This window comes from Accipiter gentilis, chromosome 4 (assembly GCF_929443795.1).
Source record: "Accipiter gentilis chromosome 4, bAccGen1.1, whole genome shotgun sequence".
NCBI lineage: Eukaryota > Metazoa > Chordata > Aves > Accipitriformes > Accipitridae > Astur > Astur gentilis.
This window is the reverse complement of record NC_064883.1, coordinates 2,162,153-2,186,492: the sequence shown is the minus strand read 5'-3', so window position 1 is coordinate 2,186,492 and position 24,340 is coordinate 2,162,153. Positions and strand designations below refer to the sequence as shown.

General features: G+C 42.9%; 1 protein-coding gene across 2 annotated transcripts in view; it reads right to left on the bottom strand.

Moving 5' to 3' along the window:
• The window catches only part of GADL1 (glutamate decarboxylase like 1), a 98,841-nt gene extending 75,117 nt beyond the window's left edge, over positions 1-23,724 (bottom strand). Inside the window, exons 1-5 of one of the 2 annotated variants that reach the window (XM_049798556.1) lie at positions 23,605-23,724; positions 4,916-5,085; positions 4,043-4,169; positions 2,252-2,342; positions 1,445-1,551 (exon numbers count right to left, since the gene is read on the bottom strand). In XM_049798556.1, the coding sequence (XP_049654513.1) occupies positions 1,445-1,551; positions 2,252-2,342; positions 4,043-4,169; positions 4,916-5,085; positions 23,605-23,692 (583 nt within the window). In that variant the 5' untranslated portion in view covers positions 23,693-23,724. Of the gene's footprint in view, positions 1-1,444; positions 1,552-2,251; positions 2,343-4,042; positions 4,170-4,915; positions 5,086-23,592 lie in introns of both variants that reach the window. The other variant, XM_049798555.1, reaches the window with a different exon arrangement.
• Between the last annotated feature and the right edge of the window lie 616 nt (positions 23,725-24,340).

Here is a 24,340-nt window from a genome sequence, read left to right as displayed (position 1 = left end):
AGAGACATACAAATATCATATTAGCCACAGTCCTGGCACCTGTCCTCTATCTGAGTGCTTGACCTATTAGGGAAAAAAAATAAAAATATCAAACATACAGTTTTCCTATAGATGCATCCATCTAGCTTATTTCCTCCCCCAAAGCCTACAGACATAAAATGAACTTCGGGTTCTGCAGCATGCACGGAAACAGAGCATGTTTGAATGCTCTTTGGGGATATTTCCTGAAGAATAAGAACTATGCCCTAACAGTCCTCCCCAACAGAGAATACCCTGCAACAGCTCCTTCGCATTTACACTGAAGCAGTGCCAGCTCAGCTGCCCACACCGAGCTCAGCTGTGGCTGCACCATACGGAGCCTAGGAGATCTCTTGGGCAACAAGGCCTCAGAGTATTACAGGGAAAAAAAAGCCATTAGAAAAAAAAAACCAAAACACAATGAGCGGGAATTGGAAGATCTGCAAGGTAAGATCTGGACAGGTTTTATTAACTTAAAATAACAAAACCAAAATAATAAGAAACACCCTTACATAAAACTAGCACAAAAAAGTACAATCCATTTATCTTAACAGTATCTCAGTAAGTTTTAATTAAGCAAGTCTGCCATAAAAGCAAGGATTCCACTGAAAATACACATCAAATCTAATGTGAAAAAAAATCCATACCTGCAATATATTTTAAAAAAATAATTAGGGGATTTCAGTTTGTTTATTTTTCTACTACTTACATGTAGGCTAGAATTACTGACTTTGTTTTGGTAGGGGGGGTTAAATCCATTTACTCACATAGTTTCTCTTCTCACCCCCAAATTAGATAGAAAAGCTTCGCATCTAGCCTACTAATTTGTTATCTGAATAATCTGTGGAATAAAATCATTATGCTTCATTATTTCAATACAGTGGGCTGGAACACTGTTTTACAGAACATTTGAAATCCATGACTTATCAAGAAGCTTAAGTATTTGGTTGGCCTTATCACAACTTTTAATAAAACTATCAAAACTCAAAGGAGTTAAGATCATGACACTCTCAGTAAGATAAACTCTGGCTCCCACAGTTGATATGAAGGATACACAGATCAGTGCCCTCAGGCACCACTGGTTGGTGTATAGCATGTAAATCAGCTCCCTGCCTGTCAACCAATTTGACTCAGTCCAGTGAGGCTGTGGTATTGTTGTTAATAAGGTCAGGAAGGGCATCAGTTACAAACAATTAATTTCCACATAATTATATTTAATGTAGAATTGTTTTCCTTCATTTACTGAATCAGATTCACAGAATTATTACTAGAAACACATAAAATAAGCCTGGATTAAATAGTTGTGTGTGCGCATCACTGGATTTTTGCATGCATTTTCAAATATTCTACATGAATCCAATATTCACGGAATTACTGGTATTAGTTGGTTTATAATGACTCAGCTTGAAATCTGAACTGTTCCCACCTGGATTAAATATACCATCACCTTCTTCCCAGCCTATGAACTCAATCATTTTCTTGATGACTGCTTCTTCCACCAACAGAAACACAGGGGATACTTCATATGTATATCTGAACAAAAATAAAAGCATCATGACTGGTATTAAGACTAAAGAACTCGTGCCACAGAATATTGCTAAAACTAGATAAAGGTTTCTTGCACTTTAATCTATCAGAAGCTGACCACCATCGGCAGTAGAACTCTAAGCTAAAAACACTATGGATCTGACCCAGTAGAGCAATTGCTTAGTTCCTGCCAGCATCACATTGACACTTCCACTCTCAAAGTAATACATCAGAGTTTGCTTTTAATGTAGGTCACAGGCTTAAATTTCAGCTATAATGATCTATTGCAAACAACAATTACTTTTTGTTTAGGCTTTACATTTGCAAGTAAACAGTAGACAGGTAACCATTTGCATTCAACTCCGTGCAGAATGTTTCAAAGGAAAAGAAAACTGAGTAAGTCTGATTAATTAATTTTTATGCACTAAGTAAGATAAAAGTCTTAACGTTTAAAAGCATTGAAAAGCAAAGATCTCTCCTCTTAAACCCCACGTCACAAACTAGAAAAAAAGGCCTCATCAGATTAACCAACCTTCTGGTTAGCTATTCAGCCAATCCAGACTGTTTTCTCTCCCAAATTCCTGCACAATTCCTACCTCCTCTGTAACACTGAAAACAGAAATTGGAAGGGGGTAGGGTGCAAAAAAAGCTGTTATTCCAAAAAGCATGCTAATTCATCATCAAGAGGACAATGAAATACACTTACACACTTGGGTTCAGTGCTTCTGTAATGAAACGAGCCACTAACGAGTAATAATCTATTCCAGCATACAGCTGGTTGAAAAATCTTGGATGACCTGAAAATAGAGATGAAAAGCAAGCAGTGACAGGACGTACATGAAAAGAGAATATATCACAGGCCCTCTCGGTTGAACACTGATCACTGCAAATCACAATTCACTCCATTTTCTCAGTATTTTCTGGATTTACTGTCCTTTCCTTAGATTAGACAATCCCTTGAAAGTAAATTTAATAAGCACTTTCAGGTCCCAAAACAAGGTTTGAGAGATATAAATAGTGCACAGAATGAATGTGGGTTGTTCACAAGTTTTACAAATCAAAGAAAAAGAAAAGGAATTTACAACTGAGTATATACAGTGGCTTTTAACAGCGATCTTGAGGCCACGATGGATGCTCAACCAAATTCTGTTAAGCAGTAGAATACAGGAAACTGCTGATCCCAGGCAGCTGTGCCTATGCTCCCACCGAAACCTCGGTATTGAGGGAGAGGCAGTTTAACATCTTGGAAAAACTTGCTGCAGACTTAAAATGACAAGTTAAGAGAATTTGTTTGCCTGCCTCAAAACACTGAGATATAACTAATTGTGAGAAAATTCTATACCATCGCTGACTATAGAAACAAGTCAGTTCAGCAGCGGAATCATCACCTAAATTTTAATGCACAGCATAGTACTTTTACATGCAAAATCAGGTAAACTGTATGGCTCCATTTATATTATACCTGGGGCTTCAATAAATGTTTATACTTAGATTAAAGACTATTTGCACAGCATATTTTTATATACAATATCCTTTCTAAGGTGACATAGTGTAACAAATGAAAATCTAAAGCCAATTTGCAAAAGTAAGATAAACAGAACACCTTCCAGTAACTCAGTAATTATATCTGCATATTATTAGTGCACTCCCCCTGCAGATCAGTATTGCTATTTTTCTGTGGTTTTCAAAGGCATGCATTCACTCTCAAAATTATTTTACGGTTCTACTTTGTTGCAACAGTGACTGTACCAAGGAACATGCCCTGGAAATCCACAACTAACTATATCAAATGTCATTCTCATTTTCCAAAACACAGTCTAAGCTATGCCACATCTGAAATCCCAAGCTACTGATCCACAGCAGTTTCCTGAACAGATGTTGTTCGTCCCTTTTTGCTAAGATTGAATTATACTACACATGCTGCAGAAAGGTTAGCCGTAGAGAACTAACCCTACAGAGATGTGGTATACTATCTCTGAAACATTGCAAACTTTCTTCTCACCAGTGTCTGGAACAGGAATTACTGCCTATCAGCAAATTATCACCCTATTGCTCAAAAAGAACAATAGTAAATGTAGGGTAATCATCACTAAGAATGTATGAGGGCAATGACTTCAACCCCACTCCTTACCACCCAGACAGCAGAAAATCACACCCAAAGGTCCTTCTCCTACCTGTTTTGCTAGACTGTTACATCACAGCTGTCTAGGTGACTTTGTCAAGACTTCAAAATGACAGAATCTACCATTATGTCAATGGCATTACAGGAACTAGTTTTCAATTAGTTTGCCATGATTACACATTTTAGTCAAACCTGTAGTGACCAGCATTCAGTCAAATAACAGGAACACAGCCAAATGTTTGCATAGTTGTATAGGCAGGCAGAAAACAAACATTCACACCCCCAGTTTCCTGAAAGGTGACAAAACTTTGTAAACATTATCCTGTCTTCCTAAGTCAGCATACAACATAACTTCACTAGAAATCACATTCCTACTGGTTTTGACGCTGTATTGTATAACATCCCGGCAGAGTTGCAAGAGTTTCTGATGAGATTCTCCAGCGTCCCTCATTTCCAGGTCAAGAATCTGCTTCAATGTTTCTGGGTCTTGCCATTCACAAACCTAGTGATGGGGAGAGGGGGAGACACCAGCAGTGAACAGGTGAGCCAAGAGGAAGAGGTCATTAAGGTACAAAGCACCACATACAGCACTGGTTTCACAAAACCGCCCATTGCAGGGCAGCATGCCACCATAAAATATCTCTGATAAACTGGTCTCATGGGATCTTTGTTTTATTGTGTGTTGGGCATTGCTTGACCATAAAAATTAGAGTGGGGAACGCTGGAAAGCAGAAAAGCAAGAGAGCTGTTCTGCCAAGGGGTGGGAGCAACCAGTGGATGCTCAAAGGCAAGCCCAATTCATTTGCAGCTCCTTTTCCCATACAGCCTCTTAAGCAGTATTTCTGGGAAAACCATAGCAATCTCATAATGTTGCCCTTCCACACTGGTACCACATCCACTGTTCCTCTTTCTCCAATACCAGTGCCCCTCAGGAGCAAACAAATAACTCCCCCCAGCCCAAACAAGAAAAACACTACACCCACTTGTCATGTCAAAGAAAGTGCCCATTGTACTCCAAGATTAAAAAATTCATTATTTTCTGGAAAATATGTACACTAATTATGTTATTGAAGGATTTTTTAATGCGATCTTTCTTAATTTGTAAAGCTGTCGTCTTATTTCAGCCAGGCACAGACTATGTAAGCCTTAAAATCGCTTCTAAAGTGCAATAAAATACAGCTTAGAAATAAATCGATTTATTGTTCATTTTCTCTGTTACAAATGCTCAACAACACTCTACGGCTTTACCTTTTCTGTTACATCATCAGCTTTCTGGATGACTTCTTCCATTATAATATTACAAGCCTCTTCCACAAACTTCTCTCCTGCTTTTGAGTCCATTATTGGACCATTTAGGACGACCCCATCCACCAAAACAGCATTCTTCTTCTGGAGCATCTCCTGTTTGCAAATGCCATCTGCAAGATAAATAATTCACCATTAGAGCAAGGCCTGGACAACTAAATCATAAACAAAAAAAAATATTCTTTCATCACTCAAGATTTAGTCAACTTAAGGAAAAAATACACGTGGGCTTTACATGTGTACAAAAATCCTAGCTTTTGGTGGAAGAATTACAGACAGAAAACCCCAATGTGTTACTTCAAACCTAGATTGTTATTATGTAGGTAATAACAGCCTACTGTATGGTATCTACTGCTTTCTACAGCATACAAAAGCATGCAAGGCACCTTCTAAACACAGAGGAAAATACAGTTCTGGCCTAGAACATGATACAGCTGGATAAAGAGAAATAAAGTGCAAGATATTAGGCATTTTTCTCAGCTGAAAATGTTTCCCTCCACATGTTATCCCTCCTGCTCCCCGTTTTTCATGAAATAATTTTTAGTTTCATTCCCGTATCTTTATGCTGGTCTTTCCTACCAGCCAGTCCTATTGCTCTGAGTCTTCTGCATCCTTTGCTGAGTGTTTCACAGAGCCATGCTCCACGAAGATAAAACCTTTTGAGATTACTGTCAATATCACACACCTGTACTTCTCTCCTTTCTGCCCTCATCCTATTATGTGCCCTCAGTCACTAATTACAGATTATCTTGTTTATTCACTTCAACAATGATCTCTTTCCTCTGTCTCACCTTTATCCACTAGACTACTCTCCTGATGTTTTCCATAAACATATCACTACTTGCTCCTTTACATTACCTCTGAAAGCCCATCCAAGATGCTTGTAAGACACTGGCCAATAGCGTCAACTACGTATCTATTTCATGTATTGATTTCATATGGTAAGATCAGGACTCCAGTTTTAATCAAGGTGAGGATAAAGGTGAAAGTGAGACATTTGGAGATATCAGGGGAACAGACATTTGAAACAGTATAGCGCTGAAAGGAGAAGCAGTAACTACCATATCCAAATTATCTGGCTTACAGACAGCATCTGTCCACTGATCTCGCCTTAGAATAGCTAAGATCTATGAAGCCATGCAGCACTGCCTTGAAGGGTCATCTTCATCTACAGTGAGGATGGTGGAAGGGTGTCCTGGTTTCAGCTGGGATAGAGTTAACTGTCTTCCTAGTAGCTGGTACAGTGCTATGTTTTGAGTTCAGCATGCAAAGAATGTTGATAACACTGATGTTTTCAGTTGTTGCTCAGTATTGTTTAGACTATAGTCAAGGATTTTTCAGCTTCTCATGGCCAGCCAGGCCACAAGAAGTTGGCACAGGACACAACCAAGGCACCTGACCCAAACTGGCCAACGGTGTATTCCATACCATGTGACGTCCCATCTAGTTTAGGAACTGGGAGGGGGGGGGGGGCAGGGAATCGCTGCCCGGGGACTGGCGGGGTGTCGGTCGGCGGGTGGTGAGCTATTGCCCTGTGCATCATTTGTACATTCCAATCCTTTTATTACTACTGTTGTCATTTTATTAGTGTTATCATTATCATTATAATTTCTTCTTTTCTGCTCTATTAAATCATTCTTATCTCAACCCAGAAGTTTTACCTTTTTTTCCCGAGTTCCTCCCCCATCCCACTGGATGGGGGAAGTGAGTGAGCGGCTGCGTGGTACTTAGTTGCTGGCTGGAGTTAAACCACGACAGTCCATTTTGGCGCCCAACGTGGGGCATGAGGGGTTGAGATAACAACAAACCTGACCAGAGCTTGTTAAAACAAATTTGTTCCAAGCGTTCATTATGTTGATTTATGAGTTCTTAGAGTTGTTGCCCTGGCTTTTAAAGCTCTGTTATGTATCACCTCGCTTGCTGTATATAATTCCTCTTCTACTGCTTATCATCCGTGGGAGGTGGATTTTTGCTTTGATGTGTGGTATAACACTGGTTTATGGTATGATAAAGTCATCGGCTGTGGGATTAATCCGGTATTTGCACTTAGCATTGTCACCTTTATACGGCAGGAGCCACCTGTGGGAAATTATTGATAATTATACCATTTACCTTTCCTCCATGGAAAACCAGTCTATGGGTGGGGTATCTTTCTTCCCCTCTCCTTTCTCCTTTAGTCCAGTTACAATGGTGTTGGAGAATTTTGGAAAATTTGAATATTCCTGGGGTGTTGGGACTAGCACAGTCCTAGCCCTACTGCTAGGAATTAGCATACTTCTGAATGTGGTTCAGCTCTCGTTTAAGGTTAAACAGCTATTTAAGAAGATCACCCAGAGATGTGCCCCAAGGCTAGATAATTATGAGTGGCAGGGTGTGTGGGGTAGTATGGGCAAGTACCTAGAAAATTGGGCACCTCCAATGTTTTGGAAATTCACCCCTGAACAAGTGCGGGATCCAGAAGAACTAGTAAAATATTTGGAAAAGGTCTGCTGTCACCCCGGCAGCTCCAGAGAGATACAAATCACTGCAACATGCTGGGGCCTGGCCCATGCCTATCGAGCCCTGTTCGACACTACTCAGTACCCTCAAGGGGAAGAGAAAGTCTCTAGACCTAACAACGAAACGATGACCACCGCAGCCATCCAAACCTCAACAATGGGCGCTGCGGCCCCTCCAGGCCTAGCAAGGAGCACTGCTGCTACCCAAACCTCGGCAACAGACACTGCGGTTATCCAGAACCCGGCGAGCGATACTGCAAATGAACCAGAGGACCAACCTGGACCAGTATCGGTTGCCCCCGTACAGAAAAGGAAATATACAAAAAAATCAGTTCGCTTAGCAAAGGACAATGGTGAACCAGGGTCATCACGGGAACCGGAGGAAGAGGCAGAACCAGAGGTAATAACCCAGTCCCTATCCTTGAGTGAGCTGCGGGATTTGCGAAAAGATTTTGGCCGCCGCGTAGGTGAGCATATTATCACCTGGCTCCTCCGATGCTGGGACAATGGGGCTAATAGCTTGGAATTAGAAGGTAGGGAAGCCAAGCAGCTGGGATCACTTGCCAGGGAAGGTGGCATTGACAAGGCACTTGGAAGAGGGACACAAGCCATCAGCCTCTGGAGGCGACTCCTGTCAAGTGTGAAGGAAAGGTACCCCTTTAAGGAAGATGTTATATGTCAATCAAGCAAGTGGACCACCATGGAAAAAGGTATTCAATATCTGAGGGAATTAGCCATGCTAGAGGCGATTCATCATGACCCGGACAACCAACAGTTACCCAAAGACCCAGACGAAGTCCAATGCACATGACCCATGTGGCGGAAGTTTGTACGGAGCGCACCATCGTCCTATGCCAACGCATTGGCAGTAACGTCCTGGAAGGATGAAGAGGCACCAACAGTGGAGGAAGTGGCTTGCCAGCTGCGTCAATACGAAGAAAATCTCTCCTCCTCCCTACAAGCCTGCATTTCAGCTGTGGAGAAGCTGTCCGAGGATTTCCAGCAATTCAAAAAGGATATGTCCTATTCCCCACCTGGAAGGACCAATGTCTCAGCTATTAGGAGTGAGCGGTCTTCTGCCCAAGAGAGAGAATATAGAAGGTACACACCACGAGGTGCCCTGTGGTTTTACCTATGTGATCAGGGAGAGGAAATCAGGAAATGGGACGGAAAACCTACCTCGGTCCTAAATGCACGGGTACGTGAACTGCGAGGAAAAACCCCCACAAAAGGGGATTCTACCAGGGAAAATGCCGCTCCAGTTTCCAAACAGAGTAGAAGGCCTGACTTTATTTCCGATCCTCTTGAAGGGACTTCTGAGCCAATTCTACGAGAAGTGAATACTGAATACTCTAACCAGAATTAGAGGGGCCCTGCCTCCAGCCAGGTGGAGGAAAGGGATAACCGGGTCTATTGGACTGTGTGGATTCGATGGCCTGGCACGTCAGACCCACAGGAGTATAAGGCTCTAGTAGACACCAGTGCACAGTGCACTCTAATACCATCAAGTTATAACGGGACAGAATCCATCTGTATTTCTGGTGTGACAGGGGGATCTCAAGAGTTAACTGTATTGGAAGCTGAAGTAAGCCTAACCGGGAATGAATGGCAAAAACACCCCATTGTAACTGGTCCAGAGGCTCCGTGTATCCTTGGCATAGACTATCTCAGGAGGGGGTATTTTAAGGACCCGAAGGGGTATCGATGGGCTTTCGGTATAGCTGCCTTGGAGACGGAGGGCACTGAACAGTTGTCTACCCTGCCTGGTCTCTCTCAAGACCCTTCGATTGTGGGGTTGCTGAAGGTTGAAGAACAACAAGTGCCAATTGCTACCACGACGGTGCACCAGCGGCAATATCGCACCAACCGAGACTCTCTGATTCCCATCCACAAATTGATTCGCCAACTGGAGAGCCAAGGAGTGATCAGCAAAACTCGCTCACCCTTTAATAGTCCCATATGGCCAGTGCGGAAGTCTAATGGGGAATGGAGATTAACCGTAGACTATCGCGGCCTGAATGAAGTTACCCCACCGCTGAGTGCTGCCGTTCCAGATATGCTAGAACTTCAATACGAGTTAGAGTCAAAGGCAGCCAAGTGGTATGCCACAATTAACATTGCTAATGCATTTTTCTCAATCCCTCTGGCAGCAGAGTGTCGTCCACAATTTGCCTTTACTTGGAGGGGTGTCCAGTACACTTGGAATCGATTGCCCCAGGGGTGGAAACACAGCCCCACCATTTGCCATGGACTAATCCAGACTGCACTGGAAAAAGGTGAAGCTCCGGAACACCTGCAATACATTGATGACATCATTGTATGGGGCAACACAGCAGAAGAAGTCTTTGAGAAAGGGAAGAAAATAATCCAAATCCTTCTGAAAGCCGGTTTCGCCATAAAGGAAAGTAAGGTCAAGGGACCTGCACTGGAGATCCAGTTTTTGGGAATAAAATGGCAAGATGGCCGTCGTCAGATCCCAATGGACGTAATTAACAAAATAGCAGCTATGTCTCCCCCAACTAATAAAAAGGACACACAGGCCTTCTTAGGTGTCATGGGGTTTTGGAGAATGCATATTCCAAATTACAGTTTGATTGTAAGCCCTCTCTATCAAGTGACCAGGAAGAAGAATGATTTTAAATGGGGCCCTGAACAACAACAAGCCTTCGAACAAATTAAACGGGAGATTGTTCATGCCGTAGCTCTTGGACCAGTCCGGACAGGACAAGATGTTAAAACTGTGCTCTACACTGCAGCTGGGGTGAATGGCCCTACCTGGAGCCTCTGGCAGAAAGCACCTGGGGAAACCCTAGGCCGACCCCTGGGGTTTTGGAGTCGAGGATATCGAGGATCCGAGGATCGCTATACTCCAACTGAAAAAGAGATACTGGCAGCGTATGAAGGAGTTCGAGCCGCCTCAGAAGTGGTTGGTACTGAGACACAGCTCTTCTTAGCACCCCGACTGCCAGTGCTGGGCTGGATGTTCAAAGGGAGGGTCTCCTCTACACATCACGCGACTGACGCCACGTGGAGTAAGTGGATCGCACTGATCACACAACAGGCTCGCATAGGAAACCCCAGTCACCCAGGAATGTTAGAAGTGATCACAGACTGGCCAGAAGGCAAAGATTCTGGAATGTCGCCAGAGAAAGAGGTGACACGGGCTGAAGAAGCCCCGCTGTATAATAAACTGCCAGAAAATGAGAGGCAATATGCCCTGTTCACTGATGGGTCCTGTCGCATTATGGGAAAACATCGGAGGTGGAAGGCTGCTGTATGGAGTCCTACACGACAAGTCGCAGAAACTGCTGAAGGAGAAGGCGAATCGAGTCAGTTTGCAGAGGTGAAAGCCATCCAGCTAGCGTTAGACATTGCTGAAAGAGAAAAGTGGCCAGTGCTCTATCTCTATACTGACTCATGGATGGTGGCAAATGCCCTGTGGGGGTGGCTACAGCAATGGAAGCAGACCAACTGGCAGCGCAGAGGTAAACCCATTTGGGCTGCCGCACTCTGGCAAGATATTGCGTCCCGGCTAGAGAATCTGGTTGTAAAAGTACGTCATGTAGATGCTCACATACCCAAGGGTTGGGCCACTGAAGAACATCGAAACAACGAACAGGTGGATCAGGCTGCCAAGATTGAAGTGGCTCAGGTGGACCTGGACTGGCAACATGAGGGTGAGCTATTTATGGCTCGGTGGGCCCATGATACTTCAGGCCATCAGGGAAGAGATGCAACATATAGATGGGCTCGAGATTGAGGGGTGGACTTGACCATGGACGCTATCGCGCAGGTTATCCATGAATGTGAAACATGTGCTGCAATTAAGCAAGCCAAGTGGTTAAAGCCTCTCTGGTATGGAGGGCGATGGCTGAAATATAAATTTGGGGAAGCCTGGCAGATTGACTATATCACCCTCCCACAAACTCGCCAAGGCAAGCGCTATGTGCTGACGATGGTGGAAGCAACCACTGGATGGCTGGAAACATATTCTGTACCCCATGCCACTGCCCGGAACACTATCCTGGGCCTTGAGCAGGTCTTGTGGCGACATGGCACCCCAGAAAGAATCGAGTCAGACAATGGGACTCATTTCCGAAACAACCTCATAGACACCTGGGCCAAAGAGCATGGCATTGAGTGGGTGTATCATATTCCCTATCATGCACCAGCCTCTGGGAAAATCGAGCGATACAATGGACTGTTAAAGACTACATTGAAAGCAATGGGGGGTGGAACTTTCAAACATTGGGATACACATTTAGCAAAAGCCACCTGGTTAATCAACACCAGAGGATCTGCCAATCGGAGTGCCCCTGCCCAATCAGAATTTTTACATACTGTAGAAGGGGATAAAGTCCCTGTAGTGCACATGAAAAATATGTTAGGGAAAACAGTCTGGGTTACTCCTGCCTCAGGCAATGGTAAACCCATTCGTGGGATTGCTTTTGCTCAAGGGCCTGGGTGCACTTGGTGGGTGATGCGAAAAGATGGAAAAGTCCGATGTGTGCCTCAAGGGGATTTGATTTTAGGTGAAAATAGCCAAAATTAAACTGTATCATATTAGTTGCTATATAACCCTGCTACTGTATGTTATCATTATTATAATTGTTATATGCTATATCCATAGTACTATAGCAAGAAAGAACTGTCATAAAACTGAGCAAAACGCAATAGTGATGGAACCAGAACTGACTCCAGCATGCAACAATCCAACGGTGCACACCATCCTCCTGCTACGTCAAATGTCAGCTGCTCGTCACACCGCACTGAAGCCCAATTCTGCTCTACCGACTGAGAGGACTTTGCACCATTCCTCCTGCCCAGACAGACTGGTGTGACAGATGGAGCCCAGAGTTGGAAACTAATTGAACTCAACAAATGTTTTATGAACATAACTCATGAACTAAAGGAATAATATCTCTGTGTGTGTATATATATATATATATCTCATTGTTCATATGTCTCAAAGGACTGGAAAGGTGGTGATGATTAATCAGGATGTAACTAAAGGTATGGGAACTGAGCATGACGTCAATGGTATAGAATAAGGGGTGGATACTGTCCTGGTTTCAGCTGGGATAGAGTTAACTGTCTTCCTAGTAGCTGGTACAGTGCTATGTTTTGAGTTCAGCATGCAAAGAATGTTGATAACACTGATGTTTTCAGTTGTTGCTCAGTAGTGTTTAGACTATAGTCAAGGATTTTTCAGCTTCTCATGGCCAGCCAGGCCACAAGAAGTTGGCACAGGACACAACCAAGGCACCTGACCCAAACTGGCCAACGGTGTATTCCATACCATGTGACATCCCATCTAGTTTAGGAACTGGGAGGGGGGGGGGGGGGCAGGGAATCACTGCTCAGGGACTGGCGGGGTGTCGGTCAGCGGGTGGTGAGCTATTGCCCTGTGCATCATTTGTACATTCCAATCCTTTTATTACTACTGTTGTCATTTTATTAGTGTTATCATTATCATTATAATTTCTTCTTTTCTGCTCTATTAAATCGTTCTTATCTCAACCCAGAAGTTTTACCTTTTTTTCCCCGAGTTCCTCCCCCATCCCACTGGATGGGGGAAGTGAGTGAGCGGCTGCGTGGTACTTAGTTGCTGGCTGGAGTTAAACCACGACAAAGGGTAAAGATGTATGAATGAGAACGCTCTATACCCAAAACAACTTTATCTTCTGCTTTACTTTTTGCTCCAGTTACAAAGTACAGAAGAAAGGTAGCTTCTTCACAGGTCTAAACCAACTGAAATTCCAGAAGACTGCCAGACACTGCAGTCTGACACATTCATCATGCTTATAATAATTATAGTTCCTCATGCGCAGGAGGACATCGACGAACAATGCTGTGTAGAAAGGTGCGTGACTTCGAGGTTCACTGATTGAAAGAAATCCTGTCAATCCCATGATCTTTTGTTTACTGATGACTCAGAGAAGCTATTCAGTTCACTTTCACTTATCAGGAGAGATATGACAAACAAGATAAAATTCCAACACGAGATGGAACCTCAGGCTTCCTATAACACTGATGACAAAAATGAGACCCCCCACCCTCTGCATTTCTGAAATTACTTCTATTTTTAATCCAACAGAGCAATAGACTATATTTTGCTGAACAGAGTAGCCTTCGGCACATTATTACAGGAGAGGCATAAATGTTCTTGTGGGAAAGATACAGAACAAGCAGATAAATAGTATTATATCTTCAACAGGCAAAGATGGAAAATCACAGACATCAAAAACGTCAATTCTTATCATGCTTCCCAACACACCACAGCAGAGGTACTGTACAGAAATTGCAGCTTTGAAAAAGTCTTAGAGGTTTCTCTCTGAAAACACAAGCTAGTAGGTCAACTTTACGAGACTTAAAACACCAGGTATTAACAAGGAATTGGAAGGCATCAGGTCTTTGGGCAGACAGAATAGGCACTGTTTTTGGATTGAGAGTTAGTTATTTGATGCATAAATAGCTGCCTTAAGTACTAACCAGAGTTCAACATAAACACAGAAAAGAATCTCAGCCTTGCCATCACCTGAAGATGCTGTCATCTCCTTGTATGTCAAAGGTGTTTTCTTTCTATGGAAAAGACAACAGGATCTAAAAAAAACCTACATTGGAGATTAATATCTATCGCAGAGCACAGATGTTAATACTTACTTTGGTTACAAGAAGAATAGATGGTGGAGCTCACCAACCTCATTAACTCCTTTTTTCTGCCGTGCTCCACCTCTCAGCTCGCTGCTAGAACCAGAGCTGTGCAAAAGCTTTCTGGTGGTAACTCCATCAGCCCTATTTCTGACACTTTTGCACAGAGATACGATACTAGTACTTCCATGACTTTACATGATCTCTTCCAGGGATTCTGCAAAAAGCAAAAGCAGACTTTACATCACTTTTTCTGCCACGTCTTTATGGGGCTGGGTCATGGGTCTAAGAGCAGCTCCCTATTTGAAGCAGGTCTGTTCACCTCTACACACAGTTTTACAGTCTCCACAGGACACTTTGTGGAGCCTGAGGAAGAAGGGATCCTCTGGAAAATAGGTGATAGTCCACCCCTAGTCCCAACACATGTAATGCTGGGCCTCAGGCACAGTCTATGAAAGAGAAAGGCAAAGCAGAAGGGTCAAAAGAAGGGAGGGAAAAAAGCCTTCATTTCAACAGCAATTTACCTGTGTAAGGCTCCAGCAAAGAGTTCAGGATGTAGCCCACATTATATTTCATTAAATAATACACTTTGCAATTATTTACCACTTTCTCAATAATTTTTTGGTTATCACTTACCATTTCAATCTGAACTTGCTGAGCTGAATTCTACCCTGGAACATACCATAAGACTATTACTAGAAATTAATAGGAACAACTATTTCACAATCAGCAGCTAAATCAAGCCCTAAACATACACATTTTCCAAGGCAAAGGTCTTCAGGTTTTGCAAACCACTGGTAGATATATACACTATTCCCATCCCTCATGATTTTACTGCAAATCCTGTGATACTTAATCTTCTACTTAAACTGTCTGACTTCTGGAGTTCTTATGAGAATTCCAAACTCTTCTTTACTGAAAAATAAATGTGTTTCCTCCTGGTTGCAGTAAAAACCTTGAAGAGGAAAACTAAGTAGATGATAAAAGTCTGAATTTTCATAACTTTTTTTTCCTTTTATCATATTTTTTAAAAGATCTATGACCAATTTATTATGTTTTAGATGGGTGAACCTCCAGAAAGATTCAAGGTTCACTTTGTATCACAGTACCCAAATTAAATAGCATGATTTTAACACCTTCTCAGAGCTCAGCAACCAAGCTAAGAAAAACACGCTATCTTTATGAGCTGATAATGTGTTGTCTCTTTAAAAAAAAAAATCTTACCTCAAATGCTCAAAACATTGTTTTCCAAGAATTTGGGGCCTTTTAGATATCTATCTCAAACATACCTCATTGCACTAAGGGAATGTTCTACATGGAGCCTACTTCGTAGAAACATCTTGTCACATATACATTTTTTGTTTTCAAACATGATAGGCAAACAATCTAGAGATGTGGCTGCAATAAATATATTCTTTTTTATTTAAGAATACAGAAACAGACTCCTAAGCAGACTCAGAAAAACAGACTTCCAGAAAGTATATCAAATGCAACTTCAGCCAAATGGCCCCAGGCTTAACACAGAACTGAAACTTTACCAAATGGAAGTGCTTTTAAGGATTATTGACTGTTCAAGATATTCTTCAGCAAAAAAGACGACTCAATCCTGCTCCAATTGAAAGCAATTGGGCATTTAGCCACTGGCTTCAGCACTGACAGAATGAAGCCTGTAATTCTCACATTTCGTCCTGAATGAAATATTCTATTACAGAAGCCGAAGGATTTCCAACCAGCATTTCATTTTTATGATCAATATTATTTTCCCAGCAGAAAACATAAATTAATTGGAGCTGAAATACAAGTACAGAAAGACAAACATTTTCTTCAGATGTTTCTATATCTTTATGTAAGCACTACCAAGTATTTTTAAAGCTGCATCTGTGTTTCCATAAACATATAGAAACTTTCACTGCTGAATTCTTGCACTACAAAAAGGAGCTGGAGCCTTGTACTTGGCACATTCTGACAACATTTGGGAGAGTAGAATAAAATGCCCAGAAAGACTTACTGCTCACAAGGAAAAGGCAGAAACAAAAGGGCGTGGTTGTGAAAGAGTAGTTTCTGCTTGAATGCCAGAGCCAAATCCTGTTCAGTTTAAACTGTACTAGTACCACTGACTATTCAAGCAAATGCAAAAGGCTGGCTTTGACCAAAGGCCAATTTCTGCTTTGTAACAAATACAATAATAATTGCCAGCATTAATCAGAAAAAAAAATTCTTAAATTTCTCATTCTGCACGATCTAGTCATGGTTCTTCTTTCAGAAGACCTCAGTATCTTCTTTCAGTGTGTCCAAAAAAAACAGAAAACAAGTGAACTTCAGTGTCAAGACTCCACACCACCATGTTTAATGGATTAATGTGGTACCATATCATGCATCGAAGTATTAAAACACAAACCTGTCCCATACTATGCAGCAATTTGAGTCCTTTGGCATACATAATCTTTAAAGACACTTTTGTTTCTTTAATCACCACTTTCTGTATGTCTATGACTAAAGCAAAGCCACTCCATTTTTAAGGCAAAATACTTAGTTTCTTAGTAAAGTGATTTCCCAGGCCTGTTGCCAAGTAAAGGAGGTGCAGGTTTCTTAGAATCCAGTATATAAGTTGACTTGGTGTCCTGGCAAAGCCATCCATATAAAAAAAAAAAAAGTAGGCACAGGTATGGTAGGGCTCATGCAGTTGCCCCTATACTACATGTTCCTGTTTTGCAGGTTTATGGACCCGGCCTGTGGACAGGGAACAAGTTGGGTGCTTCCCTTCAGAAGGTCTGCAACAGCACACACACACACACCCACCCCCCCCCCCCCCCCCAAGGAATCCTCTGACTGTGAAAATGCAAACGTGACCTTTACAGAGCAGGACTGAGGGAAACAAAAGTGCTTGTGTCCAGGCTCAAAGGCCCCTCAATAGACTCTGGGCACACTGCTAGCACTGAAAGGCAACAGTACAACAAACTGGTCCTATTCTCCGTCCCACACCTAAATTTCCCCTTCTGAAAGGAAAGGTTGGGAGGAGAGAGAAATCCGGAGAGGAGCCCCAGCAATTAATATCTGACAGGGAATGCAAGGTCCGCACTAGGAGAGAGGTTCTGTTTTCAGAGATGTTTCCAGCATCCTGAGGGGGCACCTGTATTAGTTCAATGCTCATGACATGCTGTGCCCATTCACTGCATGCCAAGCGCTTGCTATACACAACAATACTAGGCAGGATATGCTAAAAAAAAAAATAAAAAAAAAAAAAAAAAGAAGCTGACAAAAGTTAAGAAACAAGAATCAGAAACTTTTATGCGGCCAAACCTCAGGAATTAATGTTAGTATTTAATAACAGCTTCTCAATGCCCTAACCAAGTAACTGCAGGAATGACTCATGCTGTAACATTTCCAATTAGGAAGAAAGGCTGTGGAGAACTGGAATTCACCTTGATGCGAAACTGAGAAACGGCAGATGCCAACTATGAAATGGAAATCCCAGCTCCCTGACCCCAATGAGATTCTCTCTACTCACATGTGCTAATTTTTAACATCTGCCAACAGCATAGGAAGCATTTGAGAAACAAAATGGCTCTTACTTTAATTAGAAGTTGCACACTGATAATGAACATTTAATGAACATTCCTTTTCCTGTGGAAAAGTGAATATATTTGCAGCATCCAAGTCAATCACAGGCACTGTACATGGGATAGAAAAGTTAACAACTTCAGGAGGCTGAGTTCAGACAGAAGTGATGAATATATGTGTGACCCACATAGAATATAAAGAATCCCTGAGATTTCTCTGCTTCCCACTGGAAAAAATTGAAGTGAAAATACAATTGGTTTTTTTTCTAAATGGAAGTCCTGCAGCTTCATTTAAGAGTCCGCGACAGACTCTAATTTCATGCAAGAACTATATTTTTAGTCATAATATAAAAAGTTTTAACTCCAGTCTTTCTTTCAAAAATCAAATAAGAAAGCAGTAATTTACTAAATGTGAGTTTTCTGGGATTCAATGCAAGTTAAAATGTAAAAATAGATGGAAAGTCTAAATTTCATTTTAGGAAGTTTTACCACTACATTGAAGTTACAGTCAAAACTTTTTTCCCCCTCTCACTTTTTGTTAACGTCATAAACACTTCCCTATTTTCTGTTTCCTACAAAGGATTTCCAATTACTGCTCACTAACTTACATCTACAACATTGCTCTGAGATATGCCCTTATTTACTAACAGGGAGAAGCTAGTGCACAGTAAATCAGGATGTAACTTTCCAGCCCACTAGGTCCTCTGAACTAGTTTCTACGTAGACATAATTTATTAGCATATTACGTATAGCAAAGTAGTTCAATCCACTTTCAAAATGGAACAAGCTGCCTTGCACAAACTATTATGACATTGCTGGTCAGATCAGCAGACACACAGATGAGGGACCCAGCAGGGCTCTGGACCCATCACTTCAGATCATGCCTGCCCCGATTCCCTATGTGGTTTTGGGAAACCACTCCTGAGCTGCAAGAGGCCAAGCTGCTGGGTGACAACACACATTAGCAAGTGCCAGCAGAAGACATTGGCAGTCCTTGTTGAGGGCAGCAGCCTGGATGATGCCTGGTAGAAGCACAGATCTGACCATGCTATGCATGCTAGGACTCACCAATGAGACCATATGATCCCTGCCCCAGCAAAGCAGCTGAAGAGGCCCAAACAGAATCCCTACACTACCTACAGTCTCACTGCACCCACATCTTCCATTTTTCCTCTAAGAAAGGCAGAAGACAGATAACTTATCTGGGTTTTTTGGATTTTTTTTTGACCATGCCAAAACTTTTTTCAGTCATTTGAGATCAGCATCAGCACTGCAACCAAATATCAGATACATACAGTATTTGTTGCTTACTCTCCCCTTCAGGCAGGTGTAACGGCTTTTTAACATGATATATTGGCACCAAAGGGGGGATCAATAACCCCTGAACAATGCAGTAGGTCTGTTTGAGAAAAATTAGTTTAAGAAGCTCAATAAGACACAAGCCATCTTGCAGCATAACTAGCAGCGGGACACCAAGCTGCTTATGAGACAACCTTTCTTGTTGAAACCCTGACATTTGCCAATGGATAAGATCATATTTATGAGGCTTTTCAGCTTACATAAGGTGAGACATGACAAAGGGCAGAGACACCCAAGCTTTAGAGCCAAAAGCTCTTCCAAATTATCTAGATTTAACCAGCTACTTTGTAGAGTTATTGCTACTTCGCTGACAAAAGACCTTGGTCACTAAGAACTGCTTTCCTCATATTTACAGCACTGAAAAAACTCTGGTCTAGTGATGACTTCTTTAAAGACACCTCTATTTGCTGACACTTCACAAATTTTTCATTAAAAAAAGAAATCAAGATCACATATACTCAAGAAACAGTAATAGAGATGGACATACATACATGTGAACCAGGTCAAAGCCACCTTTTAGTACCCTTAGACAAGCCCTGACAATAATCATCAACAACAACAACCTCCACTAACATGCCACAAAGCAACAACCATTTATATTTAAATTTATTATTCCCTCATTGCACATCTATAAACCCCGCTAATGTTAAAATAAGATAACTTGTGTGCACAGGTGGGAGAACAAAAAAGGGGGTAAGTGGCCCCAATTTAGCCATGTCCTGCTGAGCATCCTTGAGTGATCAATGCTTTACAAACAACTACCTCCAACAACCTCTGCAGTTTGTGTCATTGTGACACGATAAAAAGCAAAAAACTGCCTAAGAAATTTAACATCTGATTTTTGCAAAGCCTTTAGAGGTAGTTTTTGTAAATATTTGGGATGAGCATTAGGACTGACTATTGCAAATCTGATGGGGGGGGGGGGGTGTCAGAGAAATACAAAGACATGTATTTCAATGTGTCCATGTTTTCTGTCTTGAACATGTAATAAATGCTTATGGAAATACAAATGGTCTTTAAAGCAGCAGGCTGCTTAAAATAATCAAGTGCAGGGAAATTAAGGCACATGAAATCTAAACTGTTTAATAGGCAATAGTAGCTGAATCAGTATGCAACAAGATCTCCCAATGCATTAAAAAGTAACAATTCTTGGTTGTATAAGTGACAGCTTAAAAGATGCCTTAATCAAGAAAGAAAAATTATTTATTGAACTTCTCAAATGTCAAATTAAGCTCCTTCACTAAATTCATTAACTGCCAAGAAAATTCTTGCTAATTTTAAAGTGCAATGAATGCATTCACACAGAATGGCTTTATTTGATGCAAACTTCATTTCTTGCAAACTTATGTTTCCCTTCCTCTGATGAAGTGATATTAGCAAAGATCCTAGTATCTTTTTTATCAGATCAGATTTTAAGACACAGGAGAGATCCTATTCCTCTACTCTGACCAAAATACTAACCAGTGTCACATTACCAGCGCCTGAAAGTCACCCTAACTTCCAGTATGTTTTACCATGCTTCACATTACACTTGTTTGAGATGGCAACACAGCAACATCTTACATGAAATAAATGTTTAATGACTCATCTCCCCAGTTTGCTGGCAGACGCAAACCACATAACATCCCAAACATACCACATACACACCAAGCAGCCAGCAATTCAGAAGTTAAAAAGCAGCATATTGCGTAAATGCTGGTTGCTCCCTTACTCTTGTGGCTTCCAGCTCCGACTCTGTTTGTTGTACTTGATTAGCTAGTAACTTGCTTGAGACTCCACTTAATAGACTCAGCCTTTATGCCCTACAAGGGAATATCTCACCTATTTTTTTTCTCCAAATACAGAATTCTCCAGGCTTTCTCCATGCCAAAACAACCTTTGAAAGTGACCCTGATGCCAAATGACTGAAGGATATAGACAGTCAAGATCCATTTCTGCAGCTAGGAGTAGGAATCTACAACTTGGTCCCCTCTCATTAATGGGATTTTGCTATCTTTTTTGTTAGTGGAAGCATAGCCTAGAAAATCCTCTTCCTGCACAGTCATTAAGGCTGCCCTTATGGACAGCAGTGATAATGTCCGAGAGAAATTTGGCTCAATTAGGAACAAGCAAGATGAACCTCATAAGTGCTCACTTTCAGATACATTAAGGGTGTTTAAAAAAGGAAAGAACAAATAAAAACCAAACAACAACAACAACAAAAAAAAACCCCAAAGACAAAAAACCCCCAACCAAACCAAACAAAACAAAATGAAACAATGTCACCACCCAAGAAGCGCTCCCACTGCATTCACCACAACAGCCACTGCAAGGGTCACTCTATACACATCCAAGTCTCCACTCCAACTGTGTCCACTTTGCCAGCTGCTCCAGCTGTGCAAAGCAAACACAATGATACTGCTGCAACAGGCAGGTGACTTCAGTCTTTTGTCTCCTAGATGTTTTCCCATATAACCTTAAAAGCTAAGAGAACAAAAAATCAGTACTGAAAGGAGAACTGCACATACCAGCCCAGTAGGTCCGTTTTTTACTGTGGATTCACACTTAGGAAAAAAAGCTTTCAGCAGGCAGCAAAGAACTTACCACCTCAAGAACCACAGAGCCCCATTTCTCAGCTCAAGATAACAAGAGCAAAATATTTCCCCAGATCCCAAACCACCTGAATTCACAAATAAGGCAACAATCAACACAGAGAGAAAAGGCTACAATGCAGCCCAACTTCCTCCACCATCCCACTCACATGAAGTTCATCCACCAGACAGAACCTGGTAGAAAACACAGCAACTCACCAAAGGTAAAGGGAAGACAGAACAGGGAGAGTAAAAAATTCCTCATGAGAGATAGAGCAGGCAGAAATTACAGATGCTACTTGTGAATAAGGCAGAGACTGGAAAATTTGCAGCAATGAGGGTGGGGATCTTATTATCACTAGACACATTCTACCTTACCAACACAAGCCAATGGTTTGTAAGGAAAGTAGACTTTTGGTAGCATACTGCAGGCAATATTTGAACAAGAACAGTACTACCCAGCCAAAGGGAACACTGGGATCTTGGTCTTAGTGACCACTAGAAGCTTATCTTTGGTGTCGTCTTGGCAGAGGATATTATGATAAGGTGCATGTGAAGCAAATCACTTTTGCAGCTGCTGTCACTCATACAGTACTGCTACTCACATAGTACAGCTGTTGTTACTTGCAAAGTATAGCCTTAAACTACTATGAACACTGGAACATACTTACTGCACACTAGAATTGCCATGTAACTTTAAAATGCTCAATTTATATTAAATCAAGGAAAAGGGAGCCATCATTCTTAAAATACTAAGTTTCCGCAGTTTTCTATCAAATATATTCTTTTGTTTGGAGGTTTTCCACCAATAGAGTGCTAATGACTTGGGTCACCCATGAATGCAAGACACTGAAATTCTGGGAGACAAGCTAGGACACTTTCTCAACCTGGGAGTAAAAACTTTTTTAGTATCTCATCCACGCTTAGAGTAAAGCTAGAAGAAATATACTAGGTCCAAGACTGTTTCATGAGAGATTCCCAATTTGGGGTAAGTGGAAAAATTCTTATCAAGAATATTGATCTTGTAGGAGAGCGAACAGCCATCTGCACATACTTTTACTATTTTCTGACTTCACAACCAGTTTCCACTCACAAGACTGTGGAATTCCTCATTTCTTAACCTTGCAAATAAAGGTATACCCAAAGCCTAGGCATACCACAATTTAGTCTCCCCATTTTCTAAGCTTCTCCAGAAGTCTCATTATTGTATTAGCCATAGGACTTCCACATTGCCTACTTCCATAAACGTATGGTCAACTTTTATTTTTCATTACATAATGATGCAAGGCCTTCCTGCTAATGCAGGTAATCAAGTTGACTTGATAATACATATATCAAGCAGGATTAACTTCTCCCTTCCTGAGACCTTTTGCTCCAAAGCAAATCACCATATGCCCATGCCTGTTTTATACTAGTGCCTGGGGGAAAAAAAAATATAAAAGGCACCACTCTTTAAAGATCATTTACGTCAACAAAAATACTGTGCTGCAATGCTTTTATAATAATTGTTGCAAACTCTGTACCTTATTAACCGTTCTGGCTGCCTTACTGCTGCACTTGAAGGAAAGGAGGTTATAGATAGGTGGATACTCGACAGGCAGCCTTTCTGCTCACCTCCACACCCGACCGGGGAAGTTTCCGAGCCGGCGGGAGCCCTTCCCGAAGGCAGCCCTACCCCTCCCGCACCTTGGCTGCGAACCCACCCTGCCTCCCTCCTCCGCCCCGAGCTCCCTCTCCTCCCCTGGCCCGCCGGCGGCCGCGGCGAGGCGGCTGCGGGGCCCCCGCAGGCCGGCGGCCGGCCGAGGACATGCCTGGAAGCCCCGAGCGGGGCCAGGAGCGAGCCACTCCGCCCGGCCGAGAGGGCGCTGCCCCGGCGGCCGCAGCCCGTGGCGAGGCGCAGCGGGAGAGAGGGAGAAAGCCGCAGCCCTGCTGAAGCGCGGAGGGAGGCGGGAGAAGGCCGCTCTGGCCCCGGCAGCGTTTACCCTCCATCTCGCCTTCGCGGTGGGAGCCGGGTGCGGACCGCAGGGGAGGGGAGGCACCTCCCCGGCGTGGCCCTGGCCGCTCCCGCGCCGAGCCATCCATGTCCCCTGCCAAGCCCGCAGCCTTCACCCCGTAGCCGCCCGGCCGCCTATTAATACCCTCGGCGCCGCTGGCCCGCCGCCAGCCGCCTCCTCCGGCGGGAGGGGGGCACGGCCGCCTACACCGGAGCGGCTGCCCCGAGCGTGAGGGGAGCGGCGGTGCGGAGGTTGCGCTAAGGAAGGAGGGCGTTTTTAATGCCCGGGAGCTGCCCTTATTCCGAAGTCGGGGTTTCGTTGCTGTCGCTGCTTGTGACAGAGCTTGTTTCGGTGCCTCAAAAGGCTGACCCGGTGCCTTAAAACCCTTGCCGGGGGGGAGGGAGCGGCAGCAGCGGGCGCAGCCCGGCCGTCCCTGAGGGCAGCCAGCTGCCTGCCGGAGACCCGCGACGCTGCCCTGCCTGCCGCTGCCCTGCCTGCTGCTGCCCGTCAATGCCCGCCCTGGCACCGTCGGCTGCTAAGGGCTGTTTGAAGGCCTCCGAGTGAGTTGTGGCTGACCTCCTTATTCCAGTTTATTCCAGGACACCAGCCCCATCCAAGGCGACACAGGCCTTCTTAATTCTCATCCCTTTATTTCCTTGTAGTGATTACCGCTTTAAAAAAAAAAAAAAAAAAAAAGTCGATCGGGCTTTCATTGTGACAAAAGGCATTAGTGCTC